General features: G+C 47.6%; 1 protein-coding gene across 1 annotated transcript in view; it reads right to left on the reverse strand.

The window, feature by feature from the left end:
* LOC144783410 (solute carrier family 26 member 6-like) overlaps positions 1–25,347 on the reverse strand; it is a 156,105-nt gene that overhangs the window by 62,155 nt on the left and 68,603 nt on the right. The window contains exon 8 of the mRNA XM_078662400.1: positions 23,240–23,387. Within this exon, the coding sequence (XP_078518526.1) occupies positions 23,240–23,387 (148 nt within the window). The remainder of the gene's footprint in view (positions 1–23,239; positions 23,388–25,347) is intronic.

The following is a 25,347-nucleotide window of genomic DNA, read 5'->3' on the forward strand; positions in this document are numbered from 1 at the left end:
CCTTCTTTGGGCCACTTACCCCTCCCCAGGAGAAATCAACAATTGCCATACTATGGTGGGTAGTGACATTGCTGGCATTGGTCACTAGGTACTCTGGACCTAGCATGATCTGTCCAGGGTCCACAAAGTTAGGTGTCACCATTGTGACACTGGCACAAGTGTCCCTGTAGGCCTGAGCCATTTTTCCATTTATCAAAGGTGTCTGCCTGTATTTGCCCAAAGTATTGGGACTTGTGTCAGGGGATATATCTACATCCCCTGTACAGACAAGGACAGCCTGAGTGAGTGTGCCAACTAAGTTGCCAGACCCCTCAGTTCCCAAGGTTAACCCAACTAATGCCTTGGGAGGAGCACTACCACTACTGACTGTACTAGGGGGTGCAGTTGCCTTAGGGGCAGTAGTGGTAGGAGTTTGCCCTCCTCTTTTGGTGCACTCACTAAACCAGTGAGATTTACTTTTACAGTACTGGCACCACCTTTTTGACTGGCCTTCTGGAGTCTTCTTTTTCTGCTGTGAAGCCTGACCCCCACCCTCTTTGGTTTGTTGGGGACCTGTCGAAGACTTCTGGTCATTTTGTTCACTCTTAGTATTACCCTTCTGGTCTGCTTTCTTCTGACCACCCTGGTTCTGGTTCTGCTTGATCCTTGTCCTGACCCATTTGTCTGCCTTCTTTCCCAATTCTTGGGGAGAGGTCAGATCTGAATCAACAAGGTGCTGGTGCAACAACTGGTTCTGACAGTTATTTAAAATCTGTTCTCTCATCATAAGATTATACAATCCTGTGTAATCAGTAACCTTGCTACCCAGCAACCAGCCCTCCAAAGCCTTAGTGGCACAATCCACAAAGTCAGACCAGTCCTGAGACTGAGTTTTCTGGGTGTCTCTGAACAGCAACCTGTACTGCTCAGTTGTTAAGCCAAACCCATCAACCAGTGTATTTTTCAGGACCTGGTAATTGTTAGCATCCTCCACTCTTGTAGTGAGGAGCTTATCTCTACCTTTGCCATCAAAGGAGAGCCACAGTATAGCTGCCCACTGATTTTGGGGAATGCACTGCACAGTGCAGGCCCTCTCCAAAGCAGCCATCCATTTCTGGATGTCATCCCCTTGCTTAAAGGGGGGCACTACCTTTGTCAGGTGTTTAGTATCTAAACCCTTCTCTTTTTCTCTTGGGAGATTGCTGCCACCAGTGGGAGCTAACCCACTCATCTGCTGCTCTCTTGCAAAGGCAAGCTTTTCTTTGGCCAGGGCAAGTTCTTCCCTTTCAATCCTCAGAGTAGCCTGTCTCATCCTAGCTTCATGCTCCATTCTCTGAGGGGAAGTCAATCTCCTCTGGGGAGAGTTCCTCCTCCTCTGAGAAGAGGCATTAGAGTGCAGAGATCTATTGGAGTCCCTAGAAAGAGATCTATCTCTCCTAACTCCAAGGTTAGGCCTACTTAGGGTCAGTACTGGGGGTCCCCCAGATCCTAGCCCAAGCAAGTCTAAGTTGGCCCTAGTTAGCCTTCTGACTACCTCAAGACCTTTGTCTGCCTCATCCCCAGAGAGTTCCTCAAGATCCTCCTCCTCAACTGCTTTGTCAGTGTCAAGGAGGTCTGGATCCCCAGTGGTACCTTCTAAGGCTGGCATGTTCCCATCTAGCTGAGAAATCTTTCTCGCATCATAGGTCTCTAAGAGGGTGCACAGACATAATATCGACTCCAAAATATCGTCTGGACAGAATATCGAGGAAAAAATATCGTTTGGACAAAATATCGACTGGACAGAATATCGACAGCCAAAATATCGTTTTTAAGGTAAGTGCAGTAATATCGACTGTAAATAATATCGAAAGTGAAAATATGTAAGTATATACTATAGATAGTAAAAAAAATTGTTTTTATTTTTAGGGTTCAGGGTCAGTTTTGGGTTTTTGGGTAAAGGGGTATTTTTAGGGTTCAGGGTCAGTTTTGGGTTTTTGGGTAAAGGGGTATTTTTAGGGTTCAGGGTCAGTTTTCAGTTTTTGGGTAAAGGGGTATTTTTAGGGTTCAGGGTCAGTTTTCAGTTTTTGGGTAAAGGGGTATTTTTAGGGTTCAGGGTCAGTTTTCAGTTTTTGGGTAAAGGGGTATTTTTAGGGTTCAGAGTCAGTTTTCAGTTTTTGGGTAAAGGGGTATTTTTAGGGTTCAGGGTCAGTTTTCACTTTTTGGGTAAAGGGGTATTTTTAGGGTTCAGGGTCAGTTTTCAGTTTTTGGGTAAAGGGGTATTTTTAGGGTTCAGAGTCAGTTTTCAGTTTTTGGGTAAAGGGGTATTTTTAGGGTTCAGGGTCAGTTTTCAGTTTTTGGGTAAAGGGGTATTTTTAGGGTTCAGGGTCAGTTTTCAGTTTTTGGGTAAAGGGGTATTTTTAGGGTTCAGAGTCAGTTTTCAGTTTTTGGGTAAAGGGGTATTTTTAGGGTTCAGGGTCAGTTTTCAGTTTTTGGGTATTATTTTATTATATTTTATTACTATATATATATATGTTTAATAAATATGAAATAAAAAAATATTTATTTAACTTTCATTAATTATTTAATTATTATAAGTTAATTTAAGTAATTTTAAGTATATTTTAGTAATTAATTATTAATATTAATTTAATTTAACACTGTTTTTAGTAAATACGATATTTTTTACAACTATATTTTTGTAAACGATATTTTGTACTCGATATTTTTGTACTTACCTGTTTGTACATACAAACTCGATATTTTTGCTGTAGATATTTTTTCCTCGATATTTTGGGTAGTCGATATTTTGGTAGTCGATATTCTTTCAGTGATCCCTCTAAGAGACCTATCAGAAAGGGAATGGTGGGGTTAGACCCCTGTTTCAGTTTCCTGGAGGTACACACTTGTCTCATCTCCTGGAAACTGAGAGCTGCATATCTTGAAGTGACCTGTGGAGGGTCAATGCTTACCAGGGGAGTCTCAGTGGACTCTCCATGGTTAGACATGCTTTTCTAGTGAGGTGTAAGTGGTGCACTTACCTACACTATTTGTTTGCCTACTGATCCCTTGCTAGAGTTGTAGTTTAGGGTGTGCTAGGCCCTAGGAGCTACAACAGCTGGTTCAGTAGAACTCAGAGTATTCTAAGCTAAGTTATATGTACCTTTAGTACTTATGTGATCTTTCAAATGATATTCTTAGGATATGCGTGGTAAAACAACAGCAAGCTCAAATCCCAACCGCTGCTCACCAATGTGAGAAGTTGGCCTGATATATAATGTTCACTATTCTAGTGAGCACTTTGTATCAGTCCAAACAACCCTTATTGATGATTGGTTGTAAGTCAACCTTATAGACCAGCTATCCTAGTAGCATGGATACGAGCAGTCTAAGGCTAAGACTCTAGAGGGCGTGTTAAGCCAGCTGTTTTACCATCACATTACCCCTTGAACACCAAGTGAAAGGACACCACACAAGTTGTTATGAAAATAACCAGATATTTATTTATAACAAGACTACCCTGAACTCTTTATGAGTCAGGGAGCTAAGCACATAACAAAACTCTTAAGAAAATACTTTAAGTCGCACAATTTACACAAATGCCCTAGGGGCACGAAAAACCATATATTACAAAAGTGGAATGCGAATTACTAGCAGGTAAGTAACTATTCTCATAGACTTAGGAATCGCTTGGCCTACAATTCTAAACACTTGGATTAGATGCAGGGGGCCTGTGGACGTCGTGTGCAGAGTGGGAACTCTCACGCGTAAGGCGGGAAAAAGTCTATGGAGGCTAGCAGTTGCAAAGTTACTGTTCTCGGGCGAACCCGACTAGGTGGGTCGAAAACGAGAGTGGATCCGAACACTTAGAGTGTTGGACTATGCTGAAGCACCGGAGTACTTGGTTTACCTAGCCCAGGGGCTGCGGCTGCATAGGGTTGAAGATACGTCGGAAACCCTCGTTGAAGAACCAGGAGCCTGAAGAAAGAGTTGCTGGCAGGCGGCCAGTGAAGAAAGTTCGTGGTGATCCAAGCCTGGATCAGGGAAGAAGAAGACCTGAAAGCACAGGGGACCAAGTTCTGAATCACTAGCCAGTGATTTAGGTGGGCACCAGAGTGGCACCGGACGAAGTCACCTCGACCAGGTGAGTGGGCGCTGCTGGGCTCTGCAGTCTCTCGGACCAGGAGGCGTTGTCGGCGACCAGGATGGAGGTGCGAGCTGTCCCACGAAGGTATCTGCTGCTGACGTCGCTGGACCCAGGATTGGGCAACAAGTCTTGGTAAATGCAAGGCCCACGCGGTGGACCTAAGATGGCGTCTGGAGTGGACCAGGAGGGTCCAGGGTGCTCCTCTGTTGGAGGGGAGCAAGGGCTAGTCTGGAGCAACCAGACCAGCAGTGTTTGTCGTCGTGGAGCATCGTGAAAGGGCCACTAGCCAACGGGCAAGCGACCTGGACAACGCGGTGAGCAGCAAAGAGCAGAAGGGCCCCAGGCAGATCTCGTGGATGCAGGGGGGCTGAACTTCGGTGCTGGAGCTGCTCAGGGTCGGGGCTTCTCTTACCCCAAAGCACTTGGTCGAGGGTCACTCGGTGGTCGTGCTGGACAAGCGTCGTGCAGTTCTGAAGATGGCCGGTCCCTCGAGGTCTCGTCACACCCACGAATCTCAGCGTAGCTGACGATGTAGGTTGAGGTCAGAGGTGCCAGGGAAGCCGGTTCTCGTCGTGCTGGAGCAGTCTTGATCCGGAGGAGAGACTGGCAACAAACCGCGATACTTGGTTGGTGCCTGCTGCTGCAGGGTGACTACTCCTTAGTCACAAGGGAGAAATCTTGAGAAGAGTCTTGAGTTCCTTCTTGTAGAAAGTAGTTTCAGGATTCAAAGATGATCTGATCTGGAGGGGGGCCAGTTCCTACCTTTATCCTGAAAAAGGGGGCTGGCACGTGACTAAGTCCTGCCCTATGGGTGGGACCAGGAGGGGGGTGGTTACACCCCTCTCCTTTGGCGGGCTTTTCCCCAGAGCAGGGGCTGGAGTGCCCCTGGAACTGGTTCAAGCCGGCCTATGCACAGTGAGCACCGGGGTGCCACTTGCAGTCACCTTCCTCTAAAGCCCTGCCTACCTAGGATACACAAAATCCTGTCTGGGACGGTGCTGGCACCGCCCCTGACAGGAAACCCTTTGTCCTTGCCTCCTGCTCTGGGAGGATTCCCAGCAGCAGGAGGGCAGACTTGTGTCTCGGTGGCAGCATCCATTTTGTGGAGCTAAGGCTATGTCTGACTTTAACCGGGGTTACAGGTTACATACATGTCGTGTCCCTCTAGAAGGGTGGAATGCTAACCCCGTCGCCAGAATTGGCGAGGGGTTAGTATTCCAATTCGTATGACACCTTACTCGACATGTTTTGATAAAGCGATACCAGAGTTGGCATATAACCGCGAGGATTATAATGCACTTAAGAGTATATGGTATGCGATATCATGGAAACGGCTAAGGGATGGATCCCGCAAGCCGCAGACAGGCTCAGCTCATGCCAGAGCACTATCTCACACGATTCCAAGCACTCTGCCTTCAGGATTGTCAAGGCCTGCCATAGGAGTGACTGATAGGAGATCTGTGTGCCCATTTAGGTTTAGATATAGGAATACTATATCTAAAGCAAAGGGTGAGTACACCACCTTGCCCCCAGCTGTCAAGCAGCCAGTTGTGTCTGTTTGGTTAGTCAGTCCAGGGGTGGCATAATACATGCTGCAGCCCCTGGGAGACTTCTGGGTGCACCTCAGCCCTGGGTACAGGGACTTAGAGAGGGCCCAGTGCCAATTCAGTACCTGGGTACAATTTGGAATAGAGAGAACAGCTAGGCTGTGGGTCTGATTAGCAGGCCCACAGCCAGGGAAAGTCGTAAACCAGTGAAGCAAAAAGCAAAGATCTGGGTGATCATAGGATTGCAGACCCTACTCTCCTACAACCCTGCTGCATCCCCGGCGTCGATTACGCAGGAGGCCGTCCTGCGGTGAGGGCTGGCCAGCCGCCACGGGAGTCGGAGCCGCGGATTCACGGCCGGTCAGCGGCGGCGGTGGATGGGCCGTCTCGAAGTGGAGCAGCAGCGGGATTTGATCGGAAGCGCCCGCAGGTGAGCGGGCTGGAAGTCTCTTGTGGCTGCGGGGGCCTGCTGGGCGCGGGACGCTGGACGCGGGATCGGGGCGGGCCCGATCCTGCAGTGCCTCACAGAGAGTGCTTCGCTAGCACTGGATACTTGTCCTGCGGAGCCAGAGTGCCCTGTCGATGGCGGGAGGCCTGAAGGGTCAGCACTGCGGGCCCCCGCAGCGGCCTGATCCTGTGGTGCCCTACCGGCGGCTGCTGGCGTGGGGAGCTGAGGCCCGGACGGGGGGCCTAAGAACATAGCGAGGCCTGAACCTGGGGGGCGGCTCTCTCCTGGCGTGCATGCCATCGACCTTCCCATGGCTGGGACCGGGGCCACCCACCACTGACACCACCACACCACGGAAGGCGCACTGACTGCCGCCTACCAGTTGCCCTGCTCCCCGAACCGGAGGGGCGGCTCGTCCTTGGGGCCTCCTCGCGGCATCTGTCCTGGGCTGCAGGGCACGTCGGCCCGGTGCTGGAAGTGGGGTGCTGGACTTGGAGACCCTCGGCGCCGACACGTGCGCGACACGGGGAGTGACCCTTGGGCTTGCGGGCTTGTGTGCTGGCCCGCCAGCGCAGTATGCACCCTCGGCAGATCTGATTGGGGGGACGCCCTGCACCTGCTGTCGGGGAGAACAGAGACCGGACGCCACCATGGGGAAGCGCCTGAAGCCTCCTCCGGACGCTGCGGGGGGAACGGACTCCACAATGGACAGTGGATCAACGACGGGTCAGCTGGAGCAGATCTTGAAGGCCATCGCCGACACCAGAGAGGCCTTGCACCATGACATCAGTCAGGTATCCACGAGTTTGGGGCTCCTACGGTCGGACCATGGCAAACTAGCAGACCGGGTCAAGCAGGCGGAGTTTCAGATGGACGCACTGGAACCCACGGCCAAGGCATCTGAGGCTTGGCTGGGGGAGCTGCAACAACGGGTGCACCTGCTGGAACAGAGGGCGGAGGATGCAGAGGGACGCAACCGCCGCAATAATATACGTGTGATTGGCCTGCCTGAAAAAATTGAAGGGGCAGACATGTTGGGCTATCTGGAGATCTGGCTGCGTGACGTGGTGGTCCCGGAGGGTCTGACGCCGTTCTACACTCTGGAGCGCGCCCACCGGGTGCCGGCCCGGCCCCCGGCTGAGGGTCGGCCTCCTCGGCCGGTGGTGGCGCGCTTGCTGCACTACAGGGACCGTGATCTTATTCTGCAAAAGGCGCGGGCACTGGGGCCTTATAAGGTGGACAATGCCCAGGTTTCCATCTACCCGGACTATTCACTTGAGGTTCAGAGGCAGCGCTCAACCTTTCTGGCAGTCAAGAAGGCTCTTCGGGAGGAGGGTATCCGTTACTCTCTCTTGTTCCCAGCCCGCCTGCGGATCATGATGGAAGGTAAATCCTCCTTCTACAATTCTCCTGACGACGTATGGGACTGGCTGGAACTATACAGGACCAGTGCGGATGCTCATCTGACATCTGGGGAGCCGCGGAGGGCGGCACCGAGACCTAGGCGGAACAGGAGACCCAGGAGACGACCACCGAATGCTCGAACACCCTCCGTCTCACAGACTGAGCTGGAACGCAAAGAGGCCCTCCGGGCAGTCTCTACCATTTCCAAGACAGTGGGATCGACGTCGGCGATGGAGTCGGGCTCCCGTGGGGGATCTGAGGAGGCGGCATCGGAGGAGCCGGGCGGTGGCGGCCCCGGGCCGCCCCATGTCACACCAAGGAACTGCAGATGACTTACTAGACGAATGATCCTAATGCCCCCCCCCGAAGTGGTATTGTATATGCTGATGTGTTCCTGATTTGTGTTTGGGGTGGAGACATGTAACCCGGGCGGGCGGGGAACTGTTGTTGGGCGGCTGCCTTGCGCACTTTGTGGCTCCTGCCGTCGACAGGGTGGGGATGTGGGGCACCTAGGACACACTGGGGAGGGCCGGTCGGGAGGCGTATGTAGCTCGCGGTCTGTTGGAAATAGCGACAAGCCACCCCCCCTATCTCACACCTATTGTGAGACTCTGGTAGTTACCAGAGACTGTTTTTCTTGGGATTTTGACTTTTGGATGGGTTTCTACAGTTTGGGGCCTATTCTCGGGATGGGTGGGACGCGGGACTGTTGGGTGATCTTAGGGTTCTGGTTTTGGGGTGTTGTCAGTGTGCCTAAGATTTTTCTCTATTCAGAACTGTACTTGCTATTGTGAATGGGGACCTTACCTGAGCTGAAGTGTGTGACCTGGAATGTGCGGGGACTGAATTCCATGCTGAAACATCACAAGGTGCATGCCTATCTTGTTCGTAGGGGGGTTCAAGTAGCCTTCCTGCAGGAAACCCATATTGACCAAACGGAGGGGCGGGCTCTGCAGCGCAGGTGGCGGGGACAGCTGTTTTACACTGTATACTCGGCCTTTGCAAGGGGAGATTTGATTTGGGTGCGGGCGGGGGTTCCCTTCCAACCCTTGGTGACAGTGATCGATCCTGAGGGGAGGTTTGTGGCTGTACAGGGCCGCCTGGATGGGAGGGATGTGACGCTCTACAGCGTCTACGCCCCAAATGTGGAACAGCCTGCCTTTTTTGCGCAATTGTCCGGGAAACTGGCGACAGTCCTAGCCAATACGGTCCTACTAGGGGGGGATTTTAACTCTGTATTGGATGTGGAATTAGATAGATCTCACCCACCACTGGCGCAGGCGGCAGCTCACAGACTAGCGAAGAGTAGGGGAGAGTGGCAAAGTAGCTGGGGCCTGGTTGATGCATGGCGAACTCAACACCCTACGGAGAGGGATTTTTCCTTTTACTCCCCCCCACACGCTCTGCATGTTCGCCTTGACAGCATTCTCTGCTCACCGGATGCTCAGTGCTTGGTCCGCCACAGCGAATACCTGGCTAAAACGATATCCGATCATAACCCTTGCTTGGTAGTGATCCAATGGACGCGGCACCGCCAAGCTATCCCGACGTGGCGGTTAAATCCATTGGCGCTGGAGGATGCGGCATTTAAGGCTGATGTACGCATTGTGGTGGAAGGCTATTTAGATGCTAATGTGGGCACAGCTTTAAGTAGGGCGCTAGAGTGGGACGCCTTTAAGGCGCTGGTTCGGGGCGTCTGTATTTCGGCTACCGCGGGAGTCCGTAAGACCCTCCTGCAGGATGTCGCGCAAAGCGAGGATCGCTTACGCGAGGAGGAACGACATAGTCACATGACTCCTGAGGCTCACGGAGCGGTTTCGGCCGCACGGGAGGAAGTGGCATCAGCAATGGAGAAACTGCGCTGCTTTGACTATAAGGAGTTTCTTGTTAGAGCTCATGCTGAACGAGACAAGGTGGGCTCGCTGCTGGCCTGGCTGGCCAATCCTGGGACCCGAGGCACTCCGATTGTAGCTTTGGCAACCCCGGAGGGACACATGGTTTATACTCAATCGGAAATCAACGATCAATTCTTGACATATTATGCACACCTTTATAGGAGCGAGATGCCACGTGCACCTGTGGAGCTAGATGAGTTCCTATTAGCGGTGCGGCTTCCCCGGCTCGACCCGGAACACGCGGATCGCTTGGGCGGGGATATCTCTGAAGGAGAGATCCGTGTGGCCATTAAACACATGGCTCGCCGCAAGACCCCTGGCACAGATGGGCTACCGATTGAATTTTATGCAGCCTACGCGGATGTACTGATACCGCGATTACAGGCGGTTTACCGGGAGGCCTGGGACACCGGGGTCTTACCTGCGACTACTCGCGAGGCTTTGGTGGTACCCTTACTGAAGCGTGGCTGTGATGATGGCTCCCGTTCGGCCTACCGCCCACTATCCATGCTCACAACGGACTATAAGATTCTGAGCAAGGTACTCGCGACGCGGCTTCTGGCCCACATGCGCGCTTTGGTGCACTCAGACCAGGCGGGCTTTATCCCCCAGCGCACCACCGCCACCTGTGTGCGTCGGCTGCTTCGGGTCATGGGGGGCAGTGTTGCTGGCCTCCCGGGTGCCGCTGTCCTTTCGATTGACATCGAGAAAGCATTTGACAGCATTGAGTGGCCATACCTGCTCCGGGTACTGGGGGCCTTTGGACTGGGTGAACGATTTGTGAAGTGGACTGCCTTGCTTTATGCCGCGGCCACTGCCCGAGTCAAGACAGGCGCCACCATCTCTGCCCCATACAGGGTTGGACGGGGGACTCGACAGGGATGCTCCTTGTCCCCTCTACTATTCGCGCTCGCTATAGAGCCCCTGGCCGCTCACGCCCGTATGGGCCGAGCGTATGAAGGCCTTCCACTGAGAGGCGACATCCATTACGTCTCTCTCTATGCAGACGACTGTTTGCTGTTTTTAGAAGACACTGACGATTCCCTGCGTGGGGCCGAGCGCTTGCTCTAGGATTTTGGCCACCTTTCAGGACTGAGAGTCAACTGGGGGAAATCTTGCCTCTTCCCGCTGACACCAGGGACGGATGACTCCCAACCGGAGGGCGAACTGCGATGGGAATACCATTGCCTCCCTTATCTAGGTACGTACATCTATCATTCATCGTTGGCCCTCCTGGAGGGTAACTTCGACAGAGCGATCCGGAATCTGCGAAGCTGCATGGGATTCTGGCGGACACTGCCGCTATCGGTCGCGGGACGAGTGGCGTTACTGAAAATGGTAGCACTTCCCCGTTTATTATACCTGTTTTGCACTCTGCCGATCTGGATCCCGGCGTCGTTTTTTAACAGACTCCGCTCCCTAATCTCCGGGTTCATCTGGGGGTCGGGTAGACGGCGCGTTGCGCTGGCCACGTTGATGCACCCCAGGGCAGACGGGGGACTTGCGGTCCCGGATTTCGAGTGGTATTACTTGGCGGCGCAGCTGCAGTGGCTTACCCAGGCAGTGGCTTTAGAATTCCAGGGTCCAGAGGGGATAGTGGGCAGACTATTTCCAAGACATGTCATCTCCTTTATAATCCTGGGCCAGAAATTGGACCTTACCCAGCTCACACTGGAGGAACATACAATTCATAGCTGTTGGCTTCGTTGCCATAGGCGCTCCGGCACCACTCGCCCATATGCCCCCGAGATCCCGCTAGGGATGTGCACGGCCTTTCCGCACGGAGGCGACTGGTCTGTGCTGGCGACCTGGGAGGAGCTTGGTTTGCAAATGCTCGGTGATCTTTACAAAGATGGATCGCTGCTCACATTCCAAGAGCTGCGAGACGCTTACGACCTCCCAAGAGGTGACTATCTGCTGCACGCCTCGCTGGTGGCCTGTATTCGGAGACACTGGAAAAGAGGGCTCACCGAACCACCGACATCAGAGTGCTGTCAATATGTGGTCATGGCAGCTGGTACTTACAAGGCCATCACCTGCCTTTACCGGAGGCTGTCGACTGAAGTCCTGCAACCCCTGGATGGGCTGAGAGCCAAGTGGGAAGGTGATATCGGGCGACCGATCCCTGAGTCGACGTGGCCGCAGCTATTGCGGCGGGCGTGGAAGGGCACTAGGAATGCCAGGTTCCAGTTGATCCAGTTTTTCACTCTACACCGAGCATACCTAACGCCAGTTAAGATCTCGCAATATTTTGAAGGTGCTTCTTCGCTCTGTCCTAGATGCGGGACAGCGGAAGCGGACTTTGCACACATGTTGTGGTCCTGTGGTGAGCTAACTGGTTACTGGGAGGCGGAGATGGCCTGCCTGAATGCTGTCACAGACCGGCAGATAGACGTGGATATGGGCGCTTGCTTATTGTTATGGTTCCCTCACACCCCCCGTACTCGCGTTACCAGTAAGTTTTACGATTTGGGTTTGATACTAGCCAAACGAGAGATCACCATGCACTGGAAATCTAGCCAGGGACCCAGCTACTTGCGTTGAAGGACCACTCTGGTGCGATGGGCGAAAGCGGAGAGCGCTTTGCGGCTGCAACAGGCCAGGCGCCTAGACAATGACAAGGCCTTAGAGGTGGCTAGAGCGTGAGAGGCCCTAGTGATTGCGCTCCAGTTGCCTGAGAGCGAACTGAGTGAGGATGAGGGAGTAGCGACACCGTAGGGATATTATCTTAAGGGGTACCCCACTTCCAACGAGGCACACAATAACAACAAGTAAAAACAGAGGATCTGAGAGATCGGACGTCCCATTGATACGCACTACTTACCTTTTACTATTGTTCTTATCAGGGAGGTGACTCACTGTTGGTCACAGCTGTTTGAGAGAGAGGACAACGGCACACTGACTAGGGGGGTGGGACACAGGGAGGGAACGGTTTGGGGGATTGTTATATATAAAAGGCAACTTGTCAGAAATGCATTGTTATCCTAAAATGTCGGTTATTACTGCATTGTTTTATCCATTGTACTGAACTCTTTTCGAACTTGACTGCCAATAAAAATTGTTTTTACAAAAAAAAATGAATTAAATTGAAAATAGATATTCATAAATATTTCACAATTAAATAATAAATATGTACTAGTATTACATATTTTTATAACATTCATTTAAATTTATTAATATTTTTAAATATTTTAAATATTCTAATTTTATTTTATATTATTTCCTATGGTTATTTTAAGTCACTATCTCCATTATTTTTAACCGGATGATGTTGCAGTACTGGTGGTTGTGCGTGTGTAGTGCTGGACTTACTACAAAAGTGTAAGTTACACATGTAAGTTACTACAAAAGTATATGTTACCATAAAAGTGTAAGTTACGTGTGTAAGTTACTACAAAGATGTAATTTACATAAGTAATGCCCTGATTTAGAGTTCGGAGGATGAGTTACTCCATTACAAAGGTGACGGATATTCAGTCCGCCATATTCCAAGCACATTATATTATTATCACTTTTGTGACAGAGTAACCTGTACATTGAACTCTAATTCAAGCCGAAGGTTACTACAGAAGTGCAGTTTGTGGATAGCACTTTGTAGAAAGCTTAGTAGTACTACCTTAGTATTCGAAAACGTTTACCTGGTCCCTATCTCTAACCCACATTCCTACCGTATGATATCATTCCTTCTGAACCCTTTCTATTGAGTTCTTTTACAACAGTGAGAACATTTTTAAGTAGCAGGGGCCAAATCTTTTTTAACTTAAAATTGTTGCTACTGCAGGTACCTTGCATGTATTTCGCCCAGGAACGGTCTGCTGTGTGTGCCTTAGCTACCAGGGGTGGAGCACAGCTTCACTGAAACTTTTGTGGGATTTTAACTATAGTATTCCTATTAAAGGGTCGATTCCGATGTCATTCGGAAGGAATCCGAATCGGATCCGTGTTTGCCGAATCCGATCCAGAGCACTTGTTTCCGACTGAATCGTACACACTTCCCATCGACTGAGTATGATGTCTGGAAACTTGTAGGGCTGTCCAAATCAGTTCCGAAAGGCATTCGGACAGGTCACGTCTTTCGGAGCCGAATCGTACAGCTCTATGGACTCGATTTCCGAGTGAGCGAGTCCGATGACCAATTAAGACAGCCGTTCCAATTCAGTTTCTCCGGAACAAATAAGCTGTTGGAATCGGTCGTTGGGGGCCCATAGCAGGCCCCTTCACCCGGGGACTTAAATAGGGCCCATGGAGGTACCCATGGGTCCCACTTTTCCAACCATGCACATTGTGGCAGGCACCATGGGGAGCCCGCCACAAGGGTGCAAGGTTTTCCATAGCCACCCCTTCATTCAATGGGAGCCTGTGTTCTCGTTCAGAACACAGGCTGCCATTGAAGTCAATGGGAGTCCAACCAAATCGTATCCAGATGCAAACAAACAAGACTGTGAAGGGAAAACGAAAGTGAGTGAGAACACTAGTGAGAGCAAAAATATACTTGTAGTCAAAGGAGTTAAAAGAGAAAAGAGTAATTGGAGTTTTATAGGAAATTGTTACAGGTTGAAAAGCAGGACATTTGGCAAATAGCAAGGAATGCCCTGCATTAAAAATAACCTGCAATAGATGTGGAAGGAAGGGTCATTTTAGAGCATGTTGCAGAAGCAATGCCAATTACAAAAGGAACATCAGAGATGACACCACTCGTGTCTGCAATGAAATTGTCTTACAGGTTGAGGGTGAGACTGTGAGCAACCCAAAGGACTTCATAGCAGTAGAGGAGACATGGGTTAAAGCAATGTTTGATTCTTTTTTTTTTTTTTTTGGTCCTCATTTACCACCATGGTTTCAGGTGTAGTCGCAGGTGGGAATACGAACATGCTGTCACAGTTTATAAAACTGGCAGGGATTTAACTAGGGTGGATTATCAACATCCCTCAGCAATAACGCTTCCTCCAGAGACGAGCACAAAGAAACCAGAGAAAAAGGTATAATAGCAGGTGGAAAATACAGCCATTTAGGTACCGGGCTTGCAACCGAGTAGAGGCTTTACAGGGAGATAGAACCACGGCTGTGTAATCATCGGACCCGGGAGAAAAGAAAAAAAAACCCGGCCAGATCACTGTTCCCAGACCAACAGGTGCCAAAATGCTCTCTTATTTTGATTGCCAGCCCTAGACAGATCTAGTCTGGAGACCTGCAAGACTGAAGAATACCAGTCATTAAGAGAAGGTGATATAGAATCTTTCCATTTTTACAGATCTCCCTTCTGGCCAGCAAGATGGAATAAAACAGCAAACTTTTTGCCGGGCTCTGGACCCCGTCTAATATACCAAAGATCACAAGAGAGAGCTTTAGCACTACTTGAAAACCCAGAGATGCAGAGAGTGTGCTACCTATAGCATCCCAGAATGCAAAGAACATGTGGGCGTCCGAGGCAGCAACCAGTCCACACTTAGCACAAGCAACTGAGTTCCGTTGAGAGAATTTTGAAAGTCTAAGAGGGGAATAGTATGCTCTGTGAAGTGTAAAGAGATGGTTTCTACGTAACCATGCAGGCTTGACGATGTCCCACAAAACCTTACACAATGTATTCCACAGATCATGCACATTGCGGCCAGTAAAGAGGGAGCCCCACAACAAATCTGGTAGCCGAAAATCACCGTCAACTTCTTCCAGGATCAGATTGTATCATAGGGAGATCTTCTTCCTAGCAGAGGGCTTGTCTACTAATAGGGATACCAATTGACTGTGACCGCAGAGTGGGAACCTATTCCCACGGGAAGGCAAGGAAACACAAGAGTGGGTCCAGCTGGCAATCTGCATATATTTAAACTTTTCAAAATTTGGGCCGATCCTATTCCTTAAACATTTCCATGGGAGCAAGCCCCCTCCACAAAAAGATCTCCCCAAACCTCCAGCCCTGCTTCTCTCAACGGAACAGCTAAACTGTCTCCCAGCCACACCGGGCTCTCAGGAAGACCCCATAGAGGTGTCCTACTACAGAAGTACCCCAACTTTATAGACATCGTTAGCTTAGCCCAAGTTTTTGCCATCCCCTGCAAGACCTTCAATTTGATCTTCTTAAAGTACTTGGGGTCACCAAATTTAAACAGAAAGCCTGACTGACTAACTCCTTCCCCTTTAAGCAGAGCTGAAAACAAGGTCCCAAGCCCAAGATCTGTAGGCATCTTTAACAGCATTCGGACATGGGAAAGCTGGAACGCCCATGCATACATCTGCAGATCCGGAGCTGCCAACCCGCCCTTCTCCCTGCGCCTCCTAAGTTTCTTCCAAGCAATCCTAGGAAGGTGCTTATCCCAGATAAAGGAAGTAATTTCCACCTGTAGTTTTACTAATAATGAAGAATCAAAGAAAAGAGGGATGGTATTAAATAAAAAGGAAACTTTAGGTAAAATAGAAATTTTAATCAAATTAACTCTCCCTAATAAAGATAGTGGAAGTTGTGCCCATGATCGCATAAGTTTACGAAAAGCTTTTGCGACAGCTGTGAAATTAATTAGAGCAATTTGATTGATGTCTTTAACTATATTGAGACCTAGATAGCGCATACTAGACCCAGGCTGTGTGCTAATATCACATTCCAGACAAGCATTTCGGTTTTTGAGGCATTGACCTCGTACCCAGAGACTTCCCCGAATTCTAAAGCAGCCTTGAGTACTGCAGGAAGTGCACTATGTGCTTCTGATGAAAAAATAAGAACATTGTCCGCGTACAGGGCCACTTTCCTCTCCCATCCCCTATACATGGAAGGTTTGATATTAACATCCTCCCTCAAGTATTGAGCGAAGGGTTCGATATATAAATCGAATAGGAGAGGGGAGAGCGGGCAGCCCTGCTGCGGCCCTCTTGTGATGTTAAAGGGGTCCGATAGATCTCCATTGACCAGAACAAGAGCCGTGGGGCGCTGATACAAAAGACCGACAGCACGACAGAAGCCCCCACCGACGCCGAACCTGGCCAAGGCCCCCGACAGGTATAACCAATTTACCCTGTCAAAGGCCTTGGTTGCATCCAACGTGAGAGCGGCCAGAGGGAGGGCCTCGGCCGATGCCATGTCGATAGCCCCCACCAGGTCATGTGTCAGCTCGTATAATTGCCGCCCCTTAACGAACCCCTTCTGGTCGCGATGTAAAATATCGGGGGCCACCAACGCCAGCCTCTTTGCAAGAACTGTAGCAAAGATTTTATAATCTACATTAAGAATTGAAATTGGTTTATAAGACCCACAGCAAGAAGCTGGCTTCTCTGGTTTCAAAATCAGGGTAATTGATGCACTGTTCCAGGATACAGGGGGACGCAGGCCATCCTGCGAGATTTGATTAAATAAAATGGTGAGAGGAGTTACTATCTCTTGTTCCAAGGCCCTATAGATTTCGGCTGGTAGCCCATCGGGTCCTGCCGCCTTTCCTTTCTTACTACTCTGGATGGTTATCCTAACCTCTTCCTCCGAGATAATACTATCATGAAATGTTTGCTGCTCCGCAAAGAGTGCCGGGAGAGAAATTCCACTCAACCAAGCCTCAATAATCTCTGGATCGATCTTGTTATCCTCGTGATAGATTGATTGAAAGAACTCTCTGAAGGCTCGTCTAATATCTTCATCTGAGGAGAATGTAGTATTACTAACAGTAATAGACTCAACATTGTAGCGGACCTGGTCTGTTTTGGCCTTCCAGGCCAATAGCTTCCCTGCTCCCTCACCATACTGAAAATGGGCGATCTTACTAGCCTCCCATTTCTGCTGACTTCTGTTTTTATGATTACATAGCTGAGGCGACACAAATAATGCAGTACGATGAGCAGAAACGCCAGTCTTACCACTCTCTTCTAAACAGGCTACCTCTGATCCTTCCACCGCCACGGCAGAGACCGGCAAAGCCTCCTCCACCACCACCTCGCACCGGTATGTCCCAGCAGAGGTGCTGCAGGTAGCATGCACGAGACTTCGTGCCTTCCTGCCCGTTCTGAGCTCCAGCGCGGCCGAAGACCAAAGCCGCAAGCTCAGCGGGGTTGATGCAGAGTGGAAAACGCCAAGTCCGCCACCGGAGGACAGAGCAGTACAGGATCTCCAATGTGCGCACAACAATGAAGACCCGGCATAGAGAAGAAAAACAGACTCCACTTGGGTCAAAGGTGACAAGCGCGGCACCGGGTTGCCCCCACAAAACTAGCTTCAGGACAGATTTTCGCCTACTGGGGAGTCAGCGCGATCATCCTCGACAAATCAAACTCGCGCCATACCGGGAAGTCTTGACAGGTTGGCTTCTTACGGGAGCTCGGTCGCGGAGCGCCGCGGCAGCTTAGCAGGCTGCCACCATGTTTTCCCCCACCCGCTATTGTTGATTCTTGTTAGAAATTGACAATAATATCTGTAGAGGATTTTAAAAAAGTGTCAAAAGGGCACTTGAGACTTCAGAGAATGGATGTAAGACCAGGAGGCTATGGAGGATAACCCATACAGATGAAGAGTTTCTTCTGGGGCACAGTGGGCTACAAAGATAGAATTGTGGTCACAAAGATTTATATATTCAAGAAGGGAGATAACATTCTAGGGTGGCAAGCACAAAAGGATTTAGGAATCTATCTCAATCCTAACAAAAAATCGCAGATTTTGGTGTAAGAGGTGAGCAAAACACTAGTGGGAATTGAAGAGGAATTTGAAGAAGTTTTCACAGAACAGTTGGGATGCCTCAAACACTTTTCCCACATAATAAGACTCAAAGAGAACTTCAAACCAGTCTCAGCCAAGGTGGGAAATCTGCCCATATCTATGCAGGAAGCAGTGAGGAAGGAACTAGAGAAGTTATGCAGTTTGGGGGTGACTGAACCTGTAAAAGCCACTGAGTGGTTGGCGCCCATTGTAGCAGCCAAGAAGAGAGACGGTGCAGTACGCTTATTCATTGATCTAAGAGCGCTAAATAGAGAAGTAATAGTGGACAAGTACCCTCTGCCTAACATCACACAAATGATGAGTAGATTAGCCGGGGCAAAGGTATTTTCAACACTAGATCTAATCTCTGCTTATTACCAAGTCAGGCTACACCCAGAGTCACGAGAACTCACAGCGTTCATCACGCCCATGGGGGCCTACAAGTTCAAACGCATGCCTTTTGGACTTGTATCCGCCGCCTCGGTTTTCCTAAGGATCATGAGCAACCTCCTCAAAGGCATACCTGGAGTACTTTGCTACCAGGATGATGTTCTGATCTTTGGAGAAAATGGAACTCAACATGAACTTAGGCTTAGACAAGTCCTTAAGAGGTTCCGGGAACAAGGTATTATGGTAAAAAGGGAAGAGTGTAAGATTGGATGTGCTGAAATAGAGTTCCTGGGACATAGAGTGACAAAGGAGGGTATTCGCCCCAAAACAGAGTTGCAGAACACAATTCTGAACCTTACCCCACCCAAAGCAAAGAGGAAATCAAATCCTTTATGGGCATGGTAGAGTTCTACAGTAAGTTTGTTCAGAAATTTGCCAGGCGCACTTACAAAATTCGCAATCTGCTAAGGAAAGGTGTGACCTTTAACTGGAGTGATGAGTGTCAGAAGTAATTTGAAGACACTAAAAAGGCCATGGCAGAAGCACCTGACCTTAAAGCCTTTGTACCTGGCAGAAAGACGTCGTTCATCACTGATGCCAACTCCAAAGGACTAGGAGCGGTTCTGAAGCAAGTGGGAGAAGAGGGGGAGGAAACCATAGCTTTCGCATCTCGCTCTCTACGCCAAGCAGAGTATATTTACTCAGTGATCGAGAAACAGACCCTTGCTGCACACTGGGCCATCCACAAATTTAGAGACTTTGTGTGGAGAGTAAACTTCGACCTGAGGACCGACCATAAGCCTCTTGTTGAAGTCTTTGCTAAGAAGGGGCTTGACTCCATCTCAAGCAGAATGAAGAGGTGGCTGGTGATCCTACAAGAATACACTTTTGGGGTTGAGTATGTACCTGGTATGAGGAACCTTGCTGCAGACTGCCTTTCTTGCCTGGTTGGAGAAAAGCAAGAAGGAACTGATGATGGTGATGAGCTAGAAGGGCAAGATGATGTGATGCAAAATTAGAATGTTTGTGTCATCACCCAAGGAGCAGTTGAGGAAGAGCGTTAGAAGGGTGACTTGAGGGCAGACATGCTCCTGCAGAGAGCATGTGAGAAGAGCAAGGGTGGTTGACCAAGTCAAAGGTGAAGAGTAGCTTAGACCCTTCTGGAAGGTCAGGGATGAACTATCAATCATGGATGATTGTCTGTTCCGGGGTGCCAAGTCGGTTCCTCCCGAGACATTGAGAGGAACTTTGGTCGACTTGACCCATGAGGGACATCTGGGTGTCACTAAGACAAAACAGAGGTTATATTTAGTCTATTGGTGGCCCAACATGGACTTAGAAATTGAGAGGAAAATAAAAGAGTGCTTACCATGCTCCTCTAATGACAAAGTACTCAAATAACGCATTCCTCCCATGCACTGTAGGTCTCTGCCTGTCGGCCCCTGGGCGGATGTAGCTCTAGACACAGTGAGTCTGTTGACTGGGGAGAATTGTACACCTTACATACTGGTACTTGTGGATCTTTACTCAAGGCGGCCCGAGTTAAAGTTTGTGTCAGAGATCACTACGAAAACTGTCACTGATTTCCTACTAGAAGTGTTCATTAGGGAAGGCTTACCTAGCAGCATGCTGGCAGATAATGGGGTACAACTTTGCTAGAAAGAAATGAGGGAATTCTTAGAATGGAATGGAATAAAACACAAGTTATGTGCACTGTACCACCCGGGGACTAACGGGATGGTCGAAAGGTTCAACAAGACCATCAAAGAAGTTATCCAGCTAGCTAGAGCCAGTGGGCTGCGCTGTAAAGACGAGGTACTGAAACGTCTGGAAGCTTACAGACTAACCCCTCACCAAACCACTAACATGACACCCTTTAAACTATTGAAAGCTAGAAAGCCTAACTCTAGATTAGTACCAGGGTGGATGAAGTGGTGCAAGGGTTGGACAGGTCTATCAGAGGAGGTACAGTGGCATGAAAAGGAGCGGAAGGCCATAGCTGACAGGAAAGCCGGGTTTGATAAATCACATGCAGTCAAGGACATGGGATTCAAAGTGGTCGATCTGATCAAAGTCAAAGCACCCACAGGTAGAGCATACTGGTCTGAATTTACAGAGCCAACTAAAATTGTAAAGTTGTTCAAAAATGCTATGAAAACTCAAGAAGGGAAAATTTGGAACATAAGTAGAGTGGTGAAGTACGCTGCACCTGCTGTGTCCACAAGCACACCAGGGGACAATGAGTCTAAAGTCCCAAGTACTGCTGGCTTGCTTGAGACTGCCTGCACTGGGCAGGCCAGTGCGCGCACCAGGGTGAGTGGCAGGAAGGTTTGTCGTCCAAAGTATTTGGAACACTATGTTGGTAAATAGACTGTGTCTCACCTCCTTTCCACCTTTTTTTCTCTCAATTTCTCTCCCCCCCCCCCTTGGCACTTGTTAATTGTAAAGGAGGGGGATGTGTGGTATATTAGGGGAAGACTGCCATGATTACCCCCACCCCCTCCTCCTGTCTACAGTTGGATGATTCCCCTGTGACATGCCTTAGAATGTCACAGTGCTTAGGATTCTGAGTGAAGCTCCCTGTGTGGAGGCTGAGAGAGACTTGTCGGATGACAGCTGTGGCTGGGGTCCTCTCGCTGTACTTGAATAAACTTCTTTTGTTTCCACCTACATTGCTTCCTGTGGTTCAACAGACAGCTGATCCTCATTTTCACAACCTTCTTTGAGGGTGACTTAGAAGTATTAAAAAAAAGGAGGTTTAGCATGGAAAAAGGTTTATTTTGATCAGAAAGAGAACATTCGGACAATTGCCAGAAAGACCAGTGCACACTGCTTGGTGTGTTTAACTTCCTGTGTGATCAATAATTAAACACAATATTATATACTACTTTTGAGAAATGTATTCAACATCAAAATCAATTTTCAAACCAAAAATTTGTTTAATGAATTATTTATGTATGTATTTAAACACAGTATCACAGTATTATGAAAAAAACAAAATAAAAGTCAAAAGTGACTTGAGAGACAATGTTCATTGCATGACATATATCTTTTTGAATTACACTATTTGTATCTCCATCTGTGTAATCCACAAAATAAACTATTCGGTGCCCTACGCATTTCGGGACTCACGTTCCCTTCTTTTGAGCCACTATGTTCTAAACAAACAAAAAGATTCCATTTAAATAAATCAAATATTCATCATTTCATATTTTCTTTATACATTGCTCAAATATCCAACATGAGGTACAACAACTAACAACACCTCTAACTGTGCCATGAGTCACAGGTTCGCCATCATGCTTATAAGTCTTTTAATGGAAGTCCTAAATGGAAACCACTACTATGCCCATTTTTCAATGATCACACCCTTGTTGTTTTAAACACCATAGCCAAACATCTTTAGATCAATACCTGTGCTAAAAGAGGATACTCACAAAACAATGTGGACCAAATTTCCTGAAATGACAGCAAGGCCCATTAATATCGACATAGATAAACCTCAATTAAAAATGCGCAAGAATCTGTTGCTGAATATTCAGAGACGTACCTCAAGATTAATATGACCTGCTCAATCTTGTCTATCTTGCTGTTTCAAAAAACCACGATAAAGCTGTCTAAACCATAAGAGATGCCATTAAGAATCCAAAAAACCACAAACCAACATCTTTCTTTCCCTGCTTTAAAAAAATAATAATTGAGGACTAACAATCTCATACCTGTATGCTCTCGCTTAACTATGCAATCCAAACTCCGGTCACACCACTCCAATGTAAAAGATGCTCAGCACCGAAATTTGCCACACACATTAAACACTGTGTTGTCACCGTCTACCCGATGTAAACATGGTAGGAGGTCTACAGGGACACACAGGCACCTGTATCCCACTTGCGGCCATCTTAGAATGATTCGAATAACTCAATCAAAATCAGCTCAACCAAAATAAAATCGCACCACCTATCATACAATTATTTCTAAAAGGTTTATTTTGCCATTTTGAATTAGTAGTTTTAAAACTGACAGCCCAGGCTGCAGGGGCAGGTTTGGAGACATGCTTTGCGTGGTCACATTTCTTGTGGCATAATATGTGCTGCAGTCCTCTAGTGACATTCAACTTACAGGCCCTTGGCACACTTGCATACCATATACTAGGAACTAATAGGTAACTTAAATATGCCAATCAGGAGTGTAGACAATTTCAACATGTTTAGGGGTCTGACCCCTGGGGCAGTATCCCATTGCACATTAGCATCAGTCCAGAAGAAATGGAGGTGACCGTAAAAGAGGCATTTTCCTACAGTAACATGCTTTCTGATACTGTGTAAGAAGCTGAAGTGGTTTATGATTTTCTGTATGATTGACAAAAACAAAAAACATGATTAAGTCATTTGAAAATAAGAAGAGAAAATTACTTTGATTTCAAAAGTATAAACATATATATTCTATTCTTTAATTTTTTTAAAATCTTTTCTGTTATTTTGTGTCACAATGGTGCATACAGTCCGTTTCACGTGCTCAGAATATTATTGAAAAAGACATTAAAAATAGTTTCCACCTAGTCATGGTCAATAAAGTGCCCCACATTATTGAGAAGGAGTCAATCCAAATAGAAGCTAATGGCAATTGACATCAATTTGCAATTAACAAAAGTGACTTGAGAGGCTTTTTTCACATACCCAAAAAACGTGATTGGAAGGCAAGGGTAGGAAGAGTACTTGAAGAGAGAAACAAGGCTGGATAAAGAACAGCACTGTAAGTAGTAGTCAAGAGTAGAGAGAAGCTCACCTGGTTACTATCCACCTTATAACTATGTTTCAAGGCAAACATCTTGGCAAGGGAGATAGTCATGGTGTATCCGACAACAGCGATAGCAAAGGCGCTGCCGGCCACTTTCCCAAAAAGGTCAGCATCAGGGATTGAGGGAGGTCTCATCCTGCAGGGAAAAGACAAAAAGAGGAAAGCAGCTTGGATCTTAGTGTGTTAAGTAAAACTGTCTTCATTTGGGTCAAATTGGCAGGAGCAAGTCACATGACCACAAAATAGACACGCTTTGGAAAAGTGCATCAGTTCTTTTAAGGAAACAATTGACATACTAGAGGTAGCGCTCACAATAATCACTTCATAAAAGGGTTGTTTCTTGTTTTTTACTGTTAGTGCTAATATTTTCTGCCTGAACACCTTTTGTCTGTCTGAAACAAAAAACTACAACTTAACCCACCACAACCAGCATCTAAAGACCTATTGTTGGCATTGCAAGTGTGAGCATGCTACAGGCAAAATTAGTCACAAACAACTGCAAAACCACTACTACCACTATTGCAAATATTTAAGGTATATGTATGTGCAAATATTGCCAAAAATGGAAGGATTACAAACAATCTGTTTGAGGGGCAGGGGATCTATTTCAAAGATGTGGAGACCTGGGTGAGTCAAAGTTGGTATTGTTTGAATGAAAAGACAAGTATAGTCATCATATTTGCCACTAAAGCTGTAATCATCACACAAGTACACTCAATAACTAGTACACTACTTTTGAAAATTTAGTGAAGATTCGTCAATTGACGCCATCATTAATGGCAAAACAATAAATACTACATCTATAGGAAAAGTTGGTCCTAACTATAACTACCTACTGACTATCACCAGTAGGTTATATATGTATGTTTTGAATCCTTCCCAACGCTAACTTATGAATAATGAGGTGTCTCTATTTGAATTGGGACTTTCATTTTGTCTAATTTGTGGATTCAATTATGTACAGATTCTTATTTATTTTCATTTGTTTATTCAAAAGTTGAAATTTAGTAAAGTGCACAAGCTATCAAAAAAATAAGCTGTGTGTTCAGCAATTGAGTTTACCTCAGTGTGATCTGCAAATTGGGGAGGTCGAATGTCTTCTGGCGCTGTAGAGATTGTATAGTAAAAGTTAATTTCAAGGTGCCAATGTGGAATCAGAACAGGTGTCGGGGAACCTAGGAATCGATTGAGAGACACCGAGCAGCAGTGGTTTTAAACCAAAATGCAAATGAATCCCAACCCTGCCGCAAGAAAATTTGGATGTTTTCTATGATTATGGAGCTGATCAAGATCAAAGTTAAGTGAGGGAAAGTACCAGATAACTTAACAACACTACAAACAGAAGTCCTTATTTCTTTGAAAAATGACAAACCTGTAAGAGTAAAGCCCTTTGATGCCACCGTATATGGAATGGAAGTAATGAGACAGCTATGTGATGGTGACTGTTACGAAGTGATCCAGGTTGAAGCTTACAAAGCCTCTATACAACGATACGGAGAATAATTGTTGGATTGGGGGACAGGGAAATCCTCGATTTTGATGTGTACAATATTCTGAGATCGGATCACCCCTAAGTACCATAATTCTATGTACTGCCAAATGTGCATAAGAGTAGTAGAACCCGTAGGGGAGACCGATAATCTCCTCAAATGAGAGCTTCTTAGAAAATACTGCTATTCACACAGAGTCTTTTCTTATTTGCATAAGTTGCGGCCCTTCGTTCCTACTGCAGAGATAGTGGAGATTTATGTCCATAATATTTGACATAGAGTGGTCAGATTCATATCGCATGATTAAATTGTAAGTGGTCTCGCTTTATAGCTCTATAGATCACAATTTTGGAGTAAGGGCCAGCGAAGATTTTTTTTAAAATAGATCTGCTTCTTTTTAAGAGCACAACAAGATGTTGGTGAATATGATTAATGGCTGTCTTTAAGCAAACACCTTTGTATATGATCAGACCTTTTTAGAGACAGAAGGTTGGAACTGCTATGGGCACCTGCTTCACCCCTAGCTTCACGAATCTCGTGATGGGCTTGTGGGAGGAGCATGTGGCCTGGGCAGGGGACAACCAGAATTATTTGCCTTACATATTG

The sequence above is a fragment of the Lissotriton helveticus genome, chromosome 9 (assembly GCF_964261635.1).
Source record: "Lissotriton helveticus chromosome 9, aLisHel1.1, whole genome shotgun sequence".
In the NCBI taxonomy this organism is placed as follows: Eukaryota; Metazoa; Chordata; class Amphibia; order Caudata; family Salamandridae; genus Lissotriton; species Lissotriton helveticus.